The 16,525-nt window shown below is 39.8% G+C and overlaps 2 protein-coding genes across 3 annotated transcripts; both read right to left on the reverse strand.

Moving 5' to 3' along the window:
* Positions 1-2,338: 2,338 nt before the first annotated feature.
* LOC126623582 (kinesin-like protein KIN-14Q) lies at positions 2,339-8,533 on the reverse strand. 2 transcript variants are annotated; one of them, XM_050292503.1, is made up of 17 exons: positions 8,240-8,533; positions 8,088-8,162; positions 7,792-7,875; positions 7,287-7,684; positions 6,983-7,193; positions 6,878-6,904; positions 6,095-6,144; positions 5,915-6,014; positions 5,711-5,809; positions 5,447-5,623; positions 5,061-5,346; positions 4,463-4,624; positions 4,144-4,359; positions 4,014-4,051; positions 3,714-3,877; positions 3,461-3,586; positions 2,339-3,381 (listed from the first exon to the last, which is right to left on the reverse strand). In XM_050292503.1, the coding sequence occupies exons 1-17, from the start codon at positions 8,310-8,312 to the stop codon at positions 2,515-2,517; spliced, it is 3,153 nt and encodes a 1,050-aa protein (XP_050148460.1). In that variant the 5' UTR covers positions 8,313-8,533; the 3' UTR covers positions 2,339-2,514. The 2 variants fall into 2 exon arrangements, with proteins under 2 accessions (XP_050148460.1, XP_050148459.1); XM_050292502.1 differs by having other exon boundaries at positions 7,287-7,690.
* A 525-nt stretch (positions 8,534-9,058) lies between these two features.
* Positions 9,059-15,943, reverse strand: LOC126623584 (translation initiation factor IF-2, chloroplastic-like). Its single transcript, XM_050292504.1, has 12 exons — positions 13,799-15,943; positions 13,621-13,653; positions 13,288-13,401; positions 12,949-13,098; positions 12,707-12,805; positions 12,556-12,618; positions 12,322-12,477; positions 12,140-12,205; positions 10,965-11,201; positions 10,412-10,687; positions 10,092-10,280; positions 9,059-9,564 (listed from the first exon to the last, which is right to left on the reverse strand). Exons 1-12 carry the CDS (start codon positions 15,320-15,322, stop codon positions 9,397-9,399), a joined length of 3,075 nt encoding a protein of 1,024 aa, XP_050148461.1. The 5' UTR covers positions 15,323-15,943; the 3' UTR covers positions 9,059-9,396.
* Positions 15,944-16,525: the final 582 nt, after the last annotated feature.

Below are 16,525 nucleotides of genomic sequence, written 5' to 3' on the forward strand. Positions count from 1 at the left end.
AATGAGGATAAAGCGAAGTCTTCGAGTACTCCTATGGTCGTTCGTACGCTAGATGCAAAGCGAGATCCCTTCCGTCCGAATGAGGATGATGAAGAGATTTTGGAGCCTGAAGTTCCTTATCTAAGTGCGATAGGCGCTTTATTGTACTTAGCTCAATGCACTAGACCCGACATCTCCTTCGCTGTTAATCTTTTGGCAAGATACAGCAATGCACCAACACGCAAACATTGGACTGGCGTGAAAGACATCTTCCGTTACCTTAAGGGTACTACGGATTTGGGCTTATTCTATCCCTATGAATCCTCGAGTGATGCCGCACCCTATGCTCATCGGGTTGATTCTCGCCTTGTTGGTTATGCCGACGCTGGATACTTATCTGATTCGCACAAGGCGCGTTCTCAAACGGGTTATGTCTTTACCGTTGGAGGCACCGCAATATCTTGGAGGTCAACTAAACAGACCTTAGTTGCCACTTCGTCTAACCATGCTGAAATTCTCGCCTTACATGAAGCAACTCGGGAATGCTTTTGGTTGAGAGCAGTAGTGGGCCATATTCGAAGCTCCTGTGATCTTCATCCCGCCGTTAATGCCCCGACGACGATTTTTTAAGACAACGCAGCTTGCATCGAACAGCTCAAGAAGGGTTACATCAAAGGAGACAACACCAAGCATATTGCGCTGAAGTTCTTCTTTACACATCAACAACAAGAGCATCAGAAGATTGAAGTCACGCAAATCCGATCACAAGACAATCTGGCCGACCTCTTCACCAAATCACTACCGAAGGCGACGTTTCAGAAGCTTGTTCATGGAATTGGTATGCGTAAACTTTCTGAGTTGTAACTTTGCTATTTCTCTTTGGAATTATGTCAAACTCAGGGGGAGTATCTTCTAGATACTTGCTTGATCTTAATGTACTCTTTTTCCCTACGATTAGGAGCATTTTTCCCACTGGGTTTTTGCTACCTAACTAGGTTTTAACGAGGCACCCACCTTGGGCTGGTCATATCCCTGATGACGTCCTGTAGACGTTTCTTTTGACTTTGCATTTCTCACGCATTTTTCCTTAGACTATGGATTTTGTCCCTACTTGAGTTTTTGCCATAGCCTTAGGGTTTTTTAGTGAGACTTACTACTTATGCAAGTTCCTACCTTATTGAGAATAAGCGTTGTTCCTTGGAATCAGTGCCAACGAGTCGACTTCCTCAACTTCTGCATGATGTTGAATCTACCTTGAGTATTTACCCACTCAAGGGGGAGTGTTGTAAACATTCCTAGTTTAAGTATGATTGTGTAAATCCTAGATAAGATTTGATTCTAGTTATCCTTTCCTATTACAACTTGTATTACTTGGAGGAGAAGAAATATCTTCTCTCCCTTTACTACTATAAATAAAGGCACAATGTAGGAGGGATAACAACACACACACATTCCCCTACAATTCTACAAACACACATCTCTCTCCTCTCTCTCTGCCGCCGGCCCTAGTCCCTCTGTCAGATAAAATAGATCACAACATTAATTTGTTTTTCTTTTATAATTTTTTTATTTATAATCTCTCATACATTCAATCTCTCTCTCCTCTCCCTCATTTTCTTTGCTGCTCATCCCCCTCATCTCAACTTCACCGGATCTTCGGGTGTCAACTTATCCAACCACACCTTCGAGGATAGACAAATTTGTTGAGGTATAAAATTAAATAAATAAATAGTTTGTTTATTGGGTTTTAAATTAGGGTTTTGTTATTGAATTTGATGAATTTCTTTGTGTCGTGCGAATAAGATTGGTTGGCATCTTATTAATTTATTGGGTGTTAATTTGGTGAATTCCTTGCGGATGAGAATCATCATTCCTGTTATCGGATAAATCATCGGTCCTTTTATCATCCTAAGCATTTCCGTCCATTAAATTAATTATGGGTTATTTTTTAAGTTTATTTTACTATTTAATCATCGCATTTGATCTTGTGTAGGATCTGAAAGGAGGAGAGGGATAATCGTTGGTGCAGTGGTGGTCGGTGTCGAGCAAGAGAATAGGAAAGAGATCCTTCCAGTTGTTTTAGGGACAAGAATTGTCATTTTGTAAAACTAAGGAGGGTGTTATTGAAATTTAAAAAGTTTCATTAACATTGCACTGTAGCTTCGCATGTTTTGAAAAAAAAAACTATTTTTTCAAAGCTATGACTTGTGGCTTCAGGATGTTGGCTTTTTTTCACCTCGGCGGTGGAAAAAAGCTGATTTTAGTGTGTTTACCAAACACTAAAAAAAACCCCAATTTTTTCTCATACCTGCTTTTTTTTTATAATTTCAGCCGTGCCAAATTGGTACTTAATCAGGTGTTACCACAAAGCAAAAAACCATTGACATTCTCAAACATTTCTGTACATTAGTAAATAAACAAATGAATAGCACGACCCAGAATAAGTGACCTCTCTCCCTCCCTCTCCATGCTGCAGGCTACAAGGATATAACCTCTATGCTCACACCATAACTGAATTAAGTACACTCATCGTTATCAGCTTTTTGTAGCAGTTCTCGCTGCTGTACCAATTATATTCCACCCCCTCTCCCTTTCCCTGTGACTAATAGGCTTCTGGCTTTCTTTAGTTCCGGCTCTTCTACCATTTCCTAGCAACCCCCTGTGCGCCATCCTCCCTCGGGTTCCAATAGAGACTCTAACCTTCTCCATCCCTACATTCACGCCTTTTCTCATATGTGGCGGCATTGGGGACTTTATCTGGATTTTCTTTTGGAGGCTTCTTCTCACTATGCTGTTTAGCTTTTTGCCGCCAATTCTGATGACTTTAGGACTGCTACAAGGTGTCTGTTCCGGCAAGCAGTCAGTCTCAGGCACATCTGGATCAACTTTCTTATCAGCATGGCATGCTATGGGTGCCAATGGTAATGCAGGTGGCGGGGATTGGACACGGAATGGTACACTTGGGAGTGGAATTAGGGAGTTGCGCCTTGGAGCTGCAGTTACTGGAATCCGCTGAAATGTTGGACAAATGGAGGCTCTTCCGGTTTTCTTTGGAACAAGAAATTGTTCAGCCATTTCAGGGTTGTTTTCTTTCTCTGTAGCATCAACATGCTTGATAAAACCATCTGTTGTATGAAAAAGGGGTGCTGTGGGTTTGTTGTTGGTCTTCTCCATCAATGGCTGCAGAGGGTTTACTTGATCTTTTCCCAATACACTGCCTGTTTCACTAAGGATGTTGTGACTTGCTAATGGTCGGCTATCAAACGGTGACCTTGTGGGTGCAATAGATTGCTCATCTTGTTGATGTTTGATTTGCTGATGGTGCTGCTCGGCTATCTTTGTGTCAACATGCTGACGTGCCAGCTTTCTCTCGATTAGAAGTTGTGCTTCCAATTCTTTTACCTGAAAAATGTACTACATTAGTACCTGAAACTTACTTTATGTATATAAACTGAAAAAAGGGACCATTTGTATACAATACCTTGTCTTGCAGGTTTTTATTCTTCAGGTCTCTTTCTTTTATCTTCAATTCTAATCCATGAACTGTTTCCTCCATCTTCCTGATCTGTACATCTTTGCTCTTGACGTCTAGCTTTGTTTTCTCAAACTAGCATACCAAAGATCCGAGATTGTTAGAAATTTAATAGATGAATTATTCAATCACAATGGTGACAAAACGTCAAGGTTTTAAACAAAATCTGGAATCTGCAGTAACGTCAAGCACAGTGAATTACCATCTGTTTGTATCTCAAAACTTCAGAAGTGTCCAGTTGCCTCTTTGCCGGACCCAACTCTATCCCTCGCACTCTACTTGCAAAGTTCAGTGAGCAGAGTGTCTCACTCACATCATTTTCATTAGGACTTATCTGAACAAACATGAGTGTCTTCGAGTCTCCTCCTGAAACAACGAATGATATTCATTAGTTTTACGTTTAATTTATCCAAGAAACCAGAGAATAAAAAAAATATGAACTTGGAATATTAAACAACTCAGAATAAGAATTGTCGATTCTTCTGTGATCCAAATGAAGTACCTAAAGAGTCTTGAAGCAAGTGGGTAAGCTTCGAGTTCCTGCACAGAAGACATAATTTAGTAAAAGAAAGTAATAGCTGAATGCATAATGTGGCAACTTGGCCAATATAAACAAAGAGCTATTCATTAACCTGAAAGGTATGTGTGAGCTTTTAGTTGCAAGTGCAGATATGACATCACCAAGGGAAGACAGAGATCTATTTATGTTTTGAGTTTCCTTGAGTCGTTCTCCTTGCACTTCTGTCTTCGCTACACGCTCACTCCCTGCTAGATCCACCAACCAGAGCTTACTTCTTGTGCATTCCCCATTCAACAAATTCTCTCCCTTCACCATTACACAGTGTATGCTGCATTTAGAGAGGACCACTCAAACATTTAGCAATCGATCTTTGTTCCAGAGCCTATTTGACACAAATTAGAACTAACTGACTGTAACAAAGATATACAGACCAATGTGACCGGCTACTATGCTCATTGGCATTGGTTGAGCCAACAGCCCTTGCATTACTGCCAGTTTGCAAAACTTCCCAGACTTCACTCATGTTGTTTACATGTGCCTCAACCAGACCTGGAACATGATGTATCCCCTCACCGACTTGTCTTATTTCTAGCCTACAAAATTATCGCAATACTGTGAGATGCTATTATCTTGAAATGATCCCATAATGTCCCATCCTTTGCACTCGAAGACATGGAACATCAAGAGAACTGAACTGAAAGTATCAACGGGTGTGAGGAGAAATGAATATAAAAACTTGACATGCATAATGAATCATCACATTAGAAAAAATGAATCTTAAGAAGTGGAAATAGAAAGATTTCCCACTTTAAGATGTAGAAAATCAACCGCACGGTGATATTTTAAATGCAAGCTAAATGGGTGGAATTTTATGAAAAAATAAAAGCATGTCTAATCATGATAAATGACTTTCCTTCTACACACGAATTTAGAAGAAACCACATATCAAGGAATATACAATAGTCTAAGGATCTTTCACCAGATTAAATTGGAAGGATGAAAAAGAAGAACGATGGGTAAGGATCTTACCTTTTGGCAGCTGTTCCTGGCTGATTCCCTGAAACTAGTAAATCTCGTATCTGCTCGTTGTAGACTTCTAAAACGCTAACTGATACATCATATCGATGTAACTTTTTTCGCTCTCTAATTATACGAAACAATTCCTGAAGAGTCCTAAAATTGACTCCTCGAGCTTCTTCTGTCCCCTCCATTGTAAAGGTTTTACCACTTCCGGTCTGCCCATATGCAAATATGCACACATTGTACCCATCTAAAACCGATGTTGCAAATGGAGCCGTGTCTTCAAAAACATCAACTAAATAGGACAAAGAAAAAAGGAAACATTTTACTGTATGGAGCTTTTGTACTTCTATAGATATACCAAACAAAAATCATGTATATTATTGTTTGTATACCTTGTTCTGCTTGAGGACCAAATACAGCATCAAACTTGAAGGTCTTTCTGGTGACCCCATTCGATTTGACACTGAGCTCACCATCTTTAGCAGATTCAAAATCAATAGCCATTGCAGCTCCTGCTGCAACTTCCTCAGTGTTTAGAGGCCTGCAACGGCAAAAGACCCGTATGTTTCCTACAAGCGAGAAAAATTAATGTCAGAAATCCCCTCTGTCTCATACCCTTTTAGACCTCTTCAACTAAAATATAGCAAACTCCTAACCTTTCAACTCTAGCACCTTGTTGTAGAGTTCTTTCCGTTCTTTGGCCCCTTCAATAAACTTAGTCTTCAGATCATTATGCAAATTGACTTGCTGATTTACTATTGCAAACGTAAAACAGTCAGAGTCAGAAAAAGCAAAACAAATATCATATCTTGAAATTAAAAAATGTCGTCACCTGGAACGCATGGGCACGTCTAACTTACTAGTGGAATGAATGCTAGTCCTTATTTCATTCATATCTTCAAGGCACTTCTTATATGCCAACGCCTCCTCTGATAGCTTGATGTGGTCCATTTTCATGATCTGTTGAGTCAAACTTTTTAAATCACTGGAATCATATCTAGTGTAGTCAAAAGGCATCTTGTTTTTTAACAGCTTCGTACCTTCAGTTTTCTTGTCAAATCTCTCAGTGATGAAAACCATCTGCTCTTCTCTTTCACTCTATGATGCATGGACACGGACACGGACACGAGGATACGACACGATACGACACGGGGATACGTCAAATTTCTAAAAACTAAGACACGATACGGCATGGATACGGCAATTTATATAATAAATATATATTTAAAAAATATATTTTAAATAACAATAAAAAAATTAATTACTCAAAATCTAATTTATATTATTCAAACTCTTAAAAAAAAAAACAGGATGGTAGTGGTGTAAATTCGGTGGGCTATGTAGTTTTGGGCTTTAGTCTCATTTAAACCCTAACAAAAAAAAAAAAAAAACTATGGTGTCGTTTTTTTCTACAGAAACTAACAAACGACATGTCAACCTAGCAGTCATCTTCTTCCCGAAGCCTCCTCCACCAGATCGGGTCGTCTCCGTGCGACGGCGTCATCTTCTTCGCGAGGTGTCCTTCCACCAGATCGGGTCGTCTCCGTGCGACGGCGTCATCTTCTTCGCGAGGTGTCCTTCCACCAGATCGGGTCGTCTCCGTGCGACGGCGTCATCTTCTTCGCGAGGTGTCCTTCATCCGTATCCAGACAGTCGGATACCCGTATCTAAACCGTCGGATACCCGTATCCATCTATCAAACGCCGTATCCGTTGATCCAGATACGTATCCAACGCGTATCCGACCGTATCAGAGGCGTATCGTGTCCATTTGCGTATCCGACACGCGATACGCGGCCGATGTGCCGTGTCTGTGCATCGTAGCTTTCACTTGTCCCTCGATGGCGAAAGCTGCAACGGGCAAGCATCAATGTACCATGTTTGCAGATGGTTCAAACGGTTAAGAGGCACAGAATAATATTACCATACCCAAAGATCCAACATGCATAGACTTGCGCATGAGTTCGTTTTGGAGTTCCTTTAAAGAATTGCAGGCTTCTTGGCATTCTTTACTCTTGGAATAGTTTTGCTTTTTCAACTCCTCCAATGCACTCCTCATCTCTTGTATTTCCTTTTTCTGTTTCTCATAACATATTAGCAGCTTATGATAGTCTCCTTCTCCGTCGGTATTACCTGTATCCTGTAATGAAATGATTTGCACAGAAGATCTAAATATCCTAATTTATTTTGCTGCTAAACTACATCGAAGGTGAGAGCGTTTAAGAAGCTTTACCTTTGGTGATCCACATTCTGCCATTTGAGAATCACTGCTCAGGAAATCATCAGTGCAGCCTCCGTTGTTGCTCATATCAGGAAGGGAAGCCTCCTCTAACTTGTCATTTTGCGTCGGAGGCGGAAGAAGCTCGAATGAAGCTTCAGGTGACAAATCTTCCTTAAAAGTTTGGCACAATGTGGTGGAGAACTTCACAGTTGGAGTCTTATGGGTATCTGTTACTTGAGACTCGTCGATTCCATTCTCAAAAGAGAGCTCAATAGAAGAATCCATCTTCTGATGGAACTTGCTTTCCATGAGCTCAGGGGAATCCTCATAGCTGGTTTGGGGTAAATCGGGTGACACAGCACAGATCACCAAATCAGGAGAAGTAAGCGAAAAACCCATCATCGAACGGCCTGGAACTAAAAGTAACATAAATCAAATTCTAGAAAACCCTGAAGTCAAATCCAAGAATTCTGGCTAAATTTACTGATAGTAAAAAGGAAAGGCTACTCCAATTTACCATCATTTGAAACTGGGTCCCTTGAATTTGGCGTACTAACGACTTCTGAGCTTTCACAATTTTCCCGAGAGCAATCTACACGGACTGAAATCAAGAAACCGAAATCACTACACCTGACCGATCCTACGTGCTAGTCGGGATTCATGCTCTTGACCGAATTAGAGTTAAAAGCAGATCCAAATCCACAAATCGACTCATAATTCAATTCCCGCAATTGGGATTCAGAGAGAACACGAAATCGAATACTGAGAAACCAAAAAAGAAGTAGAAGTCTGGTTCTTTTCTCATGAAATTACCTTCATTTGCATCCGCATCATGATAAACAGGATCCACCATTGTCAAGCGCTGCAACTGCGAGCAAAGCCAAGTGTCTGCCAAAGCACAAAAGAGGGGCAATCGACATTAAGTAATTATACAACCACCCATGAAACTGAAATCTCGGACTTACAGTCAGAGGGAGAGTTGTTGGTGGCGGCAGTGGAGCTGTTCCGAGGAGAGTCGCACTGGTCCTGCTCCTCCATTAATTGACAAATGCCGAATGTTCTGCTGCTGAAACCGCCGTCGTTTTGAATTGAATTAATCAACGACTATGATGATGGCGATGATGAATCTTTATCGGCGAACCCCAAAAAGGTAAGTGGGAAATTTGAATCTGAACGAACACCGAAGGAAAGAAGAGAAAGGCGTTAATCTCGTTGGCCCATTCTCTCTGCGTTACGCTTTTTCGGAGGCAAATGAGAGTCAAACGACCGTTGGCTTTTTTCGAATTTTGAAATTTCTTGGCCGGGGAACGAGCGTAGGTGATCATAGCTTTTCCGGACTGTAGCTTCTCCCACGTGGCACTTTAATCTTTTGCCAAGTCCCTTTGTTTTTTCCTAAGTTGTTTTAGGATCCTTTGATTCTTTGTATTTTTGGCTTGATCTTTTTATAATGTAAGAAATTAGAATCATATCCATATAAACTATTCAAATTGCTCCCCATCGATTGTCAGAGATATTCAAACTCGAGTGCAAAAGAATAGTACTTTGTCCTGATTAACTGATCTAACCCACATTTCCAACATCATATGTTACTCATCAAATATATATTTGACATGGCGGAAGAATTGTACAAGATATTCTTCAACTCTAGTCATCTATGTTGTTTGAAATAGTATTGTCAGCACTCCAAAAATATTACGGCGCATTACAATGGAAGTTTTGTATAACGGAAGGGTGCAAGATGACATTTTCAAAGTGAGATGAGATGATGCATCAAGGCCAGATCATCAAAAAGAATTTTGTAACTTTTTCTGGAACTTTAATGTTATGTGTTACAAGTGCCCTTCTTCCCCAAATTGGAACTACAAGGAACTTGATGAATGTCCCTTTCCCTCTTTACAAAACAAGATCAAGTCTACATTGTATGAATTATATACAGTGTAATACCATACAACACAAGGGTACATTCATCTTTGCATCAGATCCTTTGCACCTCACACTCGAAATTAAACACATGTGCGGGTATTGACCGATGCAAACCTGTCGAGGCGCTGATCATAGTGGCATGCTGGACTGAGGGTGATCGTATTTTGCTTCCGTCAAAACATGCGCAAAAGAGGGTTCTTCAATTTTGCACCTTTCTTCCTGTTCCTTCCACTGCAGCTGCCATTGAAGCGGAAGCCTCCTCAAGTGTCCGCTTCTTTTGAACTGTGTTGAAGAACTCAAGGCTATCTCCCTCCTCCCAGTCGTCGTAGTCTTCCACCCCAATTCCACACTCTAGTCCAGCATTTACCTAGCCAAGAGGAGAAAATATAGCTCATCACCAACAGACGACATTAAAGCACGTGCCAAGTACCAAAAGAGTTCTGAACGCGGGATCACCACAAAAACTGAGCCAATTTAAAGAAACGCCAAAAACAAAATGGTAAAAACAAGAAAGAACCTCTGTCAAAGCTAAAGATTGACACCGACTATGCACTTTGATCAAAATTAATTATTAGTTTTCGTGTATTCACTAACTTGTACAATATATAGTATCATGAACTAAACCTTTTATGCCACAATGGAAATGCAGACACACACCTACGAAGAACGAACACAACTGAAGCTATAGGTTCTATCATTCAGCTACTTGTGTACTTTGAAATCCAGGCTGGCCGCAGATCCAGAAGACAGGAAGTATGCAACATGCACTAGGTTGTGACTTTTAAGTATATCTATTTTACAATTCCCATGCAGTAGGTTGCTCGCTCCCCTCTTTGCAATTTTCTATAAATTTGACAAAATGACCCAACAATTAAAGTAAGCTATAAAAATTACCTCTTTCACAACTTCCTTGACCCGTTTCAATGAATCAACAAGACCAACATGTACTACTTTTCCCCTTCGAATGACCTCCACGCCACAGCCTTTAACAACTTTTCCCTCATTTATCATGCATCCAGCAACACGACCACTACCAGAGCTGAATATGGCCCGGACTTCTGCTGATCCAATTGTTACTCGTTCCTATCGATACACAAGTAATAATGTCAAATGTAAATCTCAGTCTGAAATTTCCAACAACATTAATCCCCTAAAATTCAGTGCTTTCAATAAAATTAAAACCAAAGAGATATGGTGCTTGAGTTTATTGATACCTCAACAGGCTCTAGGAGTCCTTCCATTGCATTTCTTACATCATCAATGAGTTCATATATAACTCTATATAGGCGAATCTCAACCCCTTTATTATCTCCATAGCTTTTTACAGATCCTGGTACTTTGACATTGAATCCAAAAATTATTGCCTTGCTAGCAGCAGCAAGATCAATATCGCTGGTGCTTACATCGCCTGTTGTTTCCAAGAGAAATTTCAAGGTGACATTATCTTGTGGAAGCACCTGCAGAGCTTGTCTGACGGCCTCGATGGATCCCTAAACATGATAGGGGAATTTATGGTATAATTACAGTATAGTTTAAATAAATACTGATTATCAAAGGACCAGTTACCAGATAAATTTTTCAATGTAGCGGGAACACCGCATGCTACACCAAGTGTCATGATACAAATGTTTGGAAATTTATTTTTCAAGTATCCAACCATTTGAATTATAACACTTGGTGTAACGGGCCGTGCTCCCAGTACACTGAAAAATCTCTCCAGTTACCAAACGAATTACTGACTCATGACAATTAGATGAATATGCATACCTGAAGATCAACCTTCAGAATAATATTTAGCTGGTGCAAGTCTATTCCAGACAGCTTTCCTGCTGAGACTGCAGAAGCTAAGGAAGAAAGAGTAACCCTGCCATCGCCAGCCTTAGCTGATATACGTTCATTTCGCAATGACTCAGCACGCAACTCTGCCCTTTCACGTGCAATATCAAGGGAGCTGACAACTTCAAATTCATCACCAGCAATAGGAACATTATTTAATCCAAGAACCTACAAGAAGACAAAGTGATTGTCATTCAGGGCAGTGAAACAAGTATCATGCAACAAAGGGGGCATAATAAAACATTAAGGAGATATAGAAAATAAAAAATACTTTGAAGAATTCCAGGAATATGTGGAAGCAACGTTTAAAGAATAATGTTATTAAAGATCAGAGAAATCTGTACCAAATCAAACCTGTTTACTGTTATGTTACAAACATTAATGATTAGAGACAGCTGTGCCGTTGATCTTGTCAAATGTAATTGCTGATAGTAATTATAATGCCAGCAAAATGGCAAGCAGAGGAGTAACATGTACCAATACAAACACTTGCATGTCAAGAGCCACACTGATTAACTCGAGATTATAACTGCTGTGACAGCATACAGAAAACCCAAATAATGAAAATGTACCAATGCAAACACTTGCATGTCAAGAGCCATATTGATTTACGTGAGATTATAACCCAAAAGATGTCACAGTGGAATACCCAATGCCCTATCTATTGCGTCTTTATAATAGAAACTAGAAAGGAACCCAGGTACAATTGACAATTCAATGTGCTTACAAAAATGTTGCTGACTAGTTTACCACTTCAATTGCAACCAACAACAACAAAGCCTTTTCCCACTAAGTGGGGTCAGCTATATGAATCCTAGAACGCCATTGCGCTCGGTTCTGAGTCACATCTTCCGTTACCACTTCAATTGCAACCAAACTTGCAAAATTTCACCATCACATCACTTAAGTATCTCACATATGTCACCTTGTAATTCTCCAATTAGAACCCATAAGATGAATTTTGGGTCTACTTGATCCACTTAAATTGCAAACAAACTTGCAAAATTTCAATATCTACTTTTGAATTAAGCCACTGCTTAAAACAACAGAAAAATAATTAAAGAAGATTAAATCAGAAGTACAAGAAGAAGAATATGAAGAACAACCTGAACAGGTATAGAGGGTCCAGCTTCATCGACACGATTTCCACCATCATCAAACAAAGCACGCACCTGACCATAGCGATTACAAAGAGTCCTTCATGTTAGTCAAAAGGGTGGCCATTTGAGCTACATAAAGGTGGATTAGATCTAAGTAAAAGAGATGTTCAAAATTGTTATCCACCAACCTTTCCGAATGCTCCTCCACAAACTACTATGTCCCCTTGTTTGAGGGTTCCATTTTGCACTATAAGTGTAACTACAGGTCCCTTAGATTTATGAAGACCGGCCTCAATGACTGAGCCTTTTGCACTTCTATGAGGATTTGCCTTTAAATCTTGCAACTAGAACAATCATATAAATGGTTAGTATACAAGAAGGAGAATAGCTAATTTGTAAACATCCATAGACATCAAATTTACCTCTGCAACTAGCATAACAGTTTCCAAAAGCTCATCTATATTCTTCCCTTTAAGAGCACTAATCTGTTCAAACCCATGCAGGAAAGCACTCAGAAAGAGTTTAAAACATAAATGAAATATGCAAGCACAACTTCTCTGCATGAATACCAACCTGGACCATTGGGATGTCACCACCCCAGTCCTCTGGCATTAGGCCGATAGAAGAAAGCTCTTGCATGACTCGATCTGGATTAGCTCCATCCTTGTCTATCTGGTACAATTAAAATAGATAAAATTGAGATTCAACAACTCGGGATTCCATGTGAAATGCAAGCAAAACATCAATTCTTCCTTTTTCTTTATTCAAATAAAAAGTTGGAAAAAAAAAAAAAACTACCGCTGTGTTTGGCATACCTTATTTATAGCAATTACAATTGGCACTCCAGCAGCTTTAGCATGAGCTATGGCCTCTTTTGTTTGCGGGCGGATTCCATCATCAGCTGCCACTACAATGATAGCAATGTCTGTCACCCTTGTTCCACGAGCTCTCATTGCACCAAATGCCTACAGGAATGGATATAATAGATCACCTAAAGGAAATTAAAATTTTAAAAAAAAAAAATCTAAAGGAAATAAAAGTGCAGGAAAGTTACATAACCCGAATCCTGAAAAATAAAGATAAAACAAGGTGCTTAAGTGCAAAGAGAGAGAGAGAGAGTTTTCCAAGTGTTAACAACAGGGAACTGATTGTACCTCATGTCCAGGAGTATCAAGGAAAACACATGATCGCAACTTTCCATCAATTGGTACAAGCACCTTATATGCCCCAATTCCTTGTGTAATTCCACCAGCCTCTGAGGCAGCAACCTGTGAATATATACCAGTTTATTAGCACCGATTTCACACAGCTCCACAGTTTAATACCAATGCCAAACTGTAAGTGGACATTCAATATATTATTACCAAACAACTGAATTAAGTGTATAAGTTTACCAAAAATAATGAAGATCCAAAATCATGTACCACTAAGGTCATTTCAAAATAAACTGAAAGGAGGAATTAGAGTATTATAGCAGCCCTGTTTACCTTGCTCTTCCGGATATGATCCAACAGGGTAGTCTGCCAAGTGACCAACAGAAAATATTAGAAATGCTGAAGTATAAATACAAACTACAGAATAAATAAAATAAACAACAGGAACTACAAAAGAAACGAGGATGCAAAAAAACAGACTAGGAAATATAAACAAATGAATGACATTTACCTTGCCATGATCCACATGACCCATTATAGTGAGGACGGGAGGTCTGTCTTGTAGTTTGTCTAGGTCATCTTCATCAAGTATTTCCTTCTTTCTTGCCATTTCTTCCACCTTCACAGGATCAACATCTATAACTTCCACGACATACTCTTTACAAATCATCTTTACCATATCTTTGTCCAGAGTTTGAACCCCATCTGGTTTAATTCCCATAGAGTACAGATATCCAAGAATTTCGGATTCAGTTGTTGCCAAATGGAACGCCAAATCGTCTACCAACATACCATCTTCACCGACCTCTAGAATTTCGACTTTAACAGGAGCCGCCTCTTTCTCAGCCTGAAGTCTCGCTGCCTTCCTGCTTGCTTTATTCCACTTCCTCCCTTTCCTTGCTGCTCCAGGAATAGAGACATTGAGTTCTGACGTGTCTTCATCCAGAATATCCTCAGCAACTTTCCGCCTCCGTGGTCCAGGTGCATCCTTCTTTCGAAACCCTTCTTTGACCTTTCCAGGGGAAGGGCCCTTTCCTGGTTTTGAAGGAGCTAAAACTGCTTGAGAAATCACAGAATCGACCACTGCCTTTTTGGAAGCAAATTTGTCAATCAAAATTGGTCCCTTCCGTTCTTTAGTTTTTGTGGACGAATCAGCTTCATCAATCTCTGACGACTTCGGAGCTGCCCCCACATCCTTCAACACAACAGGTTTCTTCACTGTGGGTGGAGGAGCTGTAGAAGGCTTTGCTTGTAATGTTGGTTGAGGTCTCAAGGGGGGCTGAGGGGTTCTTAAAGGAGCACGGGGTTGAGACTCTACCTTTACCTCTCCTCCCTTCTTTGTCTCCTCATTCTGAATTGTATTGCTAACTTTAGGTGATTCCTTTACAACCTTTTTCACAGTTGCGACCGTGTCTCCTTTACGCCACACACTTTTCAAAGTTTTAGACTTACTAGTTGCCGCCGTGTCCACTGGTTTAGTATTTCGCAAATTAACACTTGCATTAGATGGTGCACGTTTATTTACAGAGCCACTATCCGTCTTAGTACCCAGTTCACCCACTCTTGCAGTTTCTAACTTTTCAGCCTTCTCCAAAACCTCTCCAAGCGATTCAATCACCGTATTTCTCTCTTCTTCGTTTTCTTCATCTGAATCCCCACTAATTCTTGAGGGGTCCCAGTCAGCTGCATCAATACCTAAAAGGGGTTCAGTACTGGAACCCCCTGAGGACTTCAATACTGGCTTCGGACTGGGCTTAAGTACAAAATCAGCACTGGCATCAGAAACAACTTTAGTTCCTCCGTAGTCGTTAGAATCAAGGGATACCTCATTGCCTTGCTCGGCAACAAAATCAGTAGTTGTGACCGAATATTTACACACGGATAACCTTAGACAATGCCATCTCCTGCTACCCTTGAAACTTGTCTTAGGCAAAGAAACTTTCCTAACAAGCAAGCGTGACCTTTCGGATGAACCCGCAATTGTAAGACCTCCCCAACTAACCAGGGAAACCAAAGAAGCCATTGTTCCCTGCATGCTTCCTACCAGAACTAGCTTGGAGACCCCGCAACACAACCACCCATTAATATTCTATACTCTCTCCAATTCCCACACAAAAATGTAAACTTGTATGGAAATTACTACAATTTAAAGAAAATTCGTGCTACCCAATACTCCAATTCAACAACTAACAACAAAAGTATGGTTCCCAACACAAAAAAAAAAAAAAAATGGAACCCCAAATCAAAAATCCAACACTTGGTAGAGAAAGATAGCAGCTTTACCTCCCTCCAAGAACAATGATTGAAATTCCAGCACTTGGGTTTATTGGGCTGAGAGAGAAAGAGAGTGAGGAGAGAGAGAGAGGGAGGGTGGTGTGTGTATGTAAACAGGAAGTTGGGAAAGAGAGTGAGGACGGAGAGAGGTTGTGGTTGTGGTTGTGTATATGTGTGGCTGCTTCTTTACCTATCAAAATACATTTGCGATAAGGCAACGTTTTCTAATTCCATCCTCTCTCTCCCATAATATTTGTAGTTTTCCTGCAACTTTGCCTTTTGACGGTAAAACGCATAATAATATCAAAGCCTCAAAGAGGAACGAAGGCAGTGCGAGAGACGACGCTGTTGGGTCTGTTGGGATTTTGGCACCTTCCTCTAAGCCGCTGAAATTTCAGTACCAACTAAATACCGGTGGCTCTCCTTTCTTCCTTTTTTTTTCTCTTTTTCTTTCCCCCTTTTTATTAACATTTAATTTTTTTATTAAATTCTCAATTCTTAAATATTTTCAATTATTACGAAATTCCGAAAATAAAAATTAATAGGAATTAATTGTTGAATTAACTTTGAAGTTTATCACGGTACAAGGTATTTACCTAAATAATTTGTGTGATATTTTTTTTCACTCATAAATAAAAAATTCGCCATAACTTTTATAGATGACGAGTTAAGTAATTAATCAATTTGACTTTAGTTATATGTGGCCCACTCAACGAAGGCATGGGTTTAGCTTCATTGGGTTCATTTTTTGTCTAAATCGAAAACCATACTAAAATTACTGGTTTGATTCGCTTCGATTTTCTTTTATTTTCTTTTAATTCAATTATTTTTTCAGTTTAGTTTTTTTCTTGTTCGGTTTGATTTTGGTTCTTTTTTTTTATTTTAAAAAACCTAAAAATTGATTCTTATAAGTAAAGAGTAATATTAAGGAGCAGGTATTTGTTAACCATGTGTTATTATTCGA

Source organism: Malus sylvestris, chromosome 5, assembly GCF_916048215.2.
Source record: "Malus sylvestris chromosome 5, drMalSylv7.2, whole genome shotgun sequence".
Classification (NCBI taxonomy): Eukaryota; Viridiplantae; Streptophyta; class Magnoliopsida; order Rosales; family Rosaceae; genus Malus; species Malus sylvestris.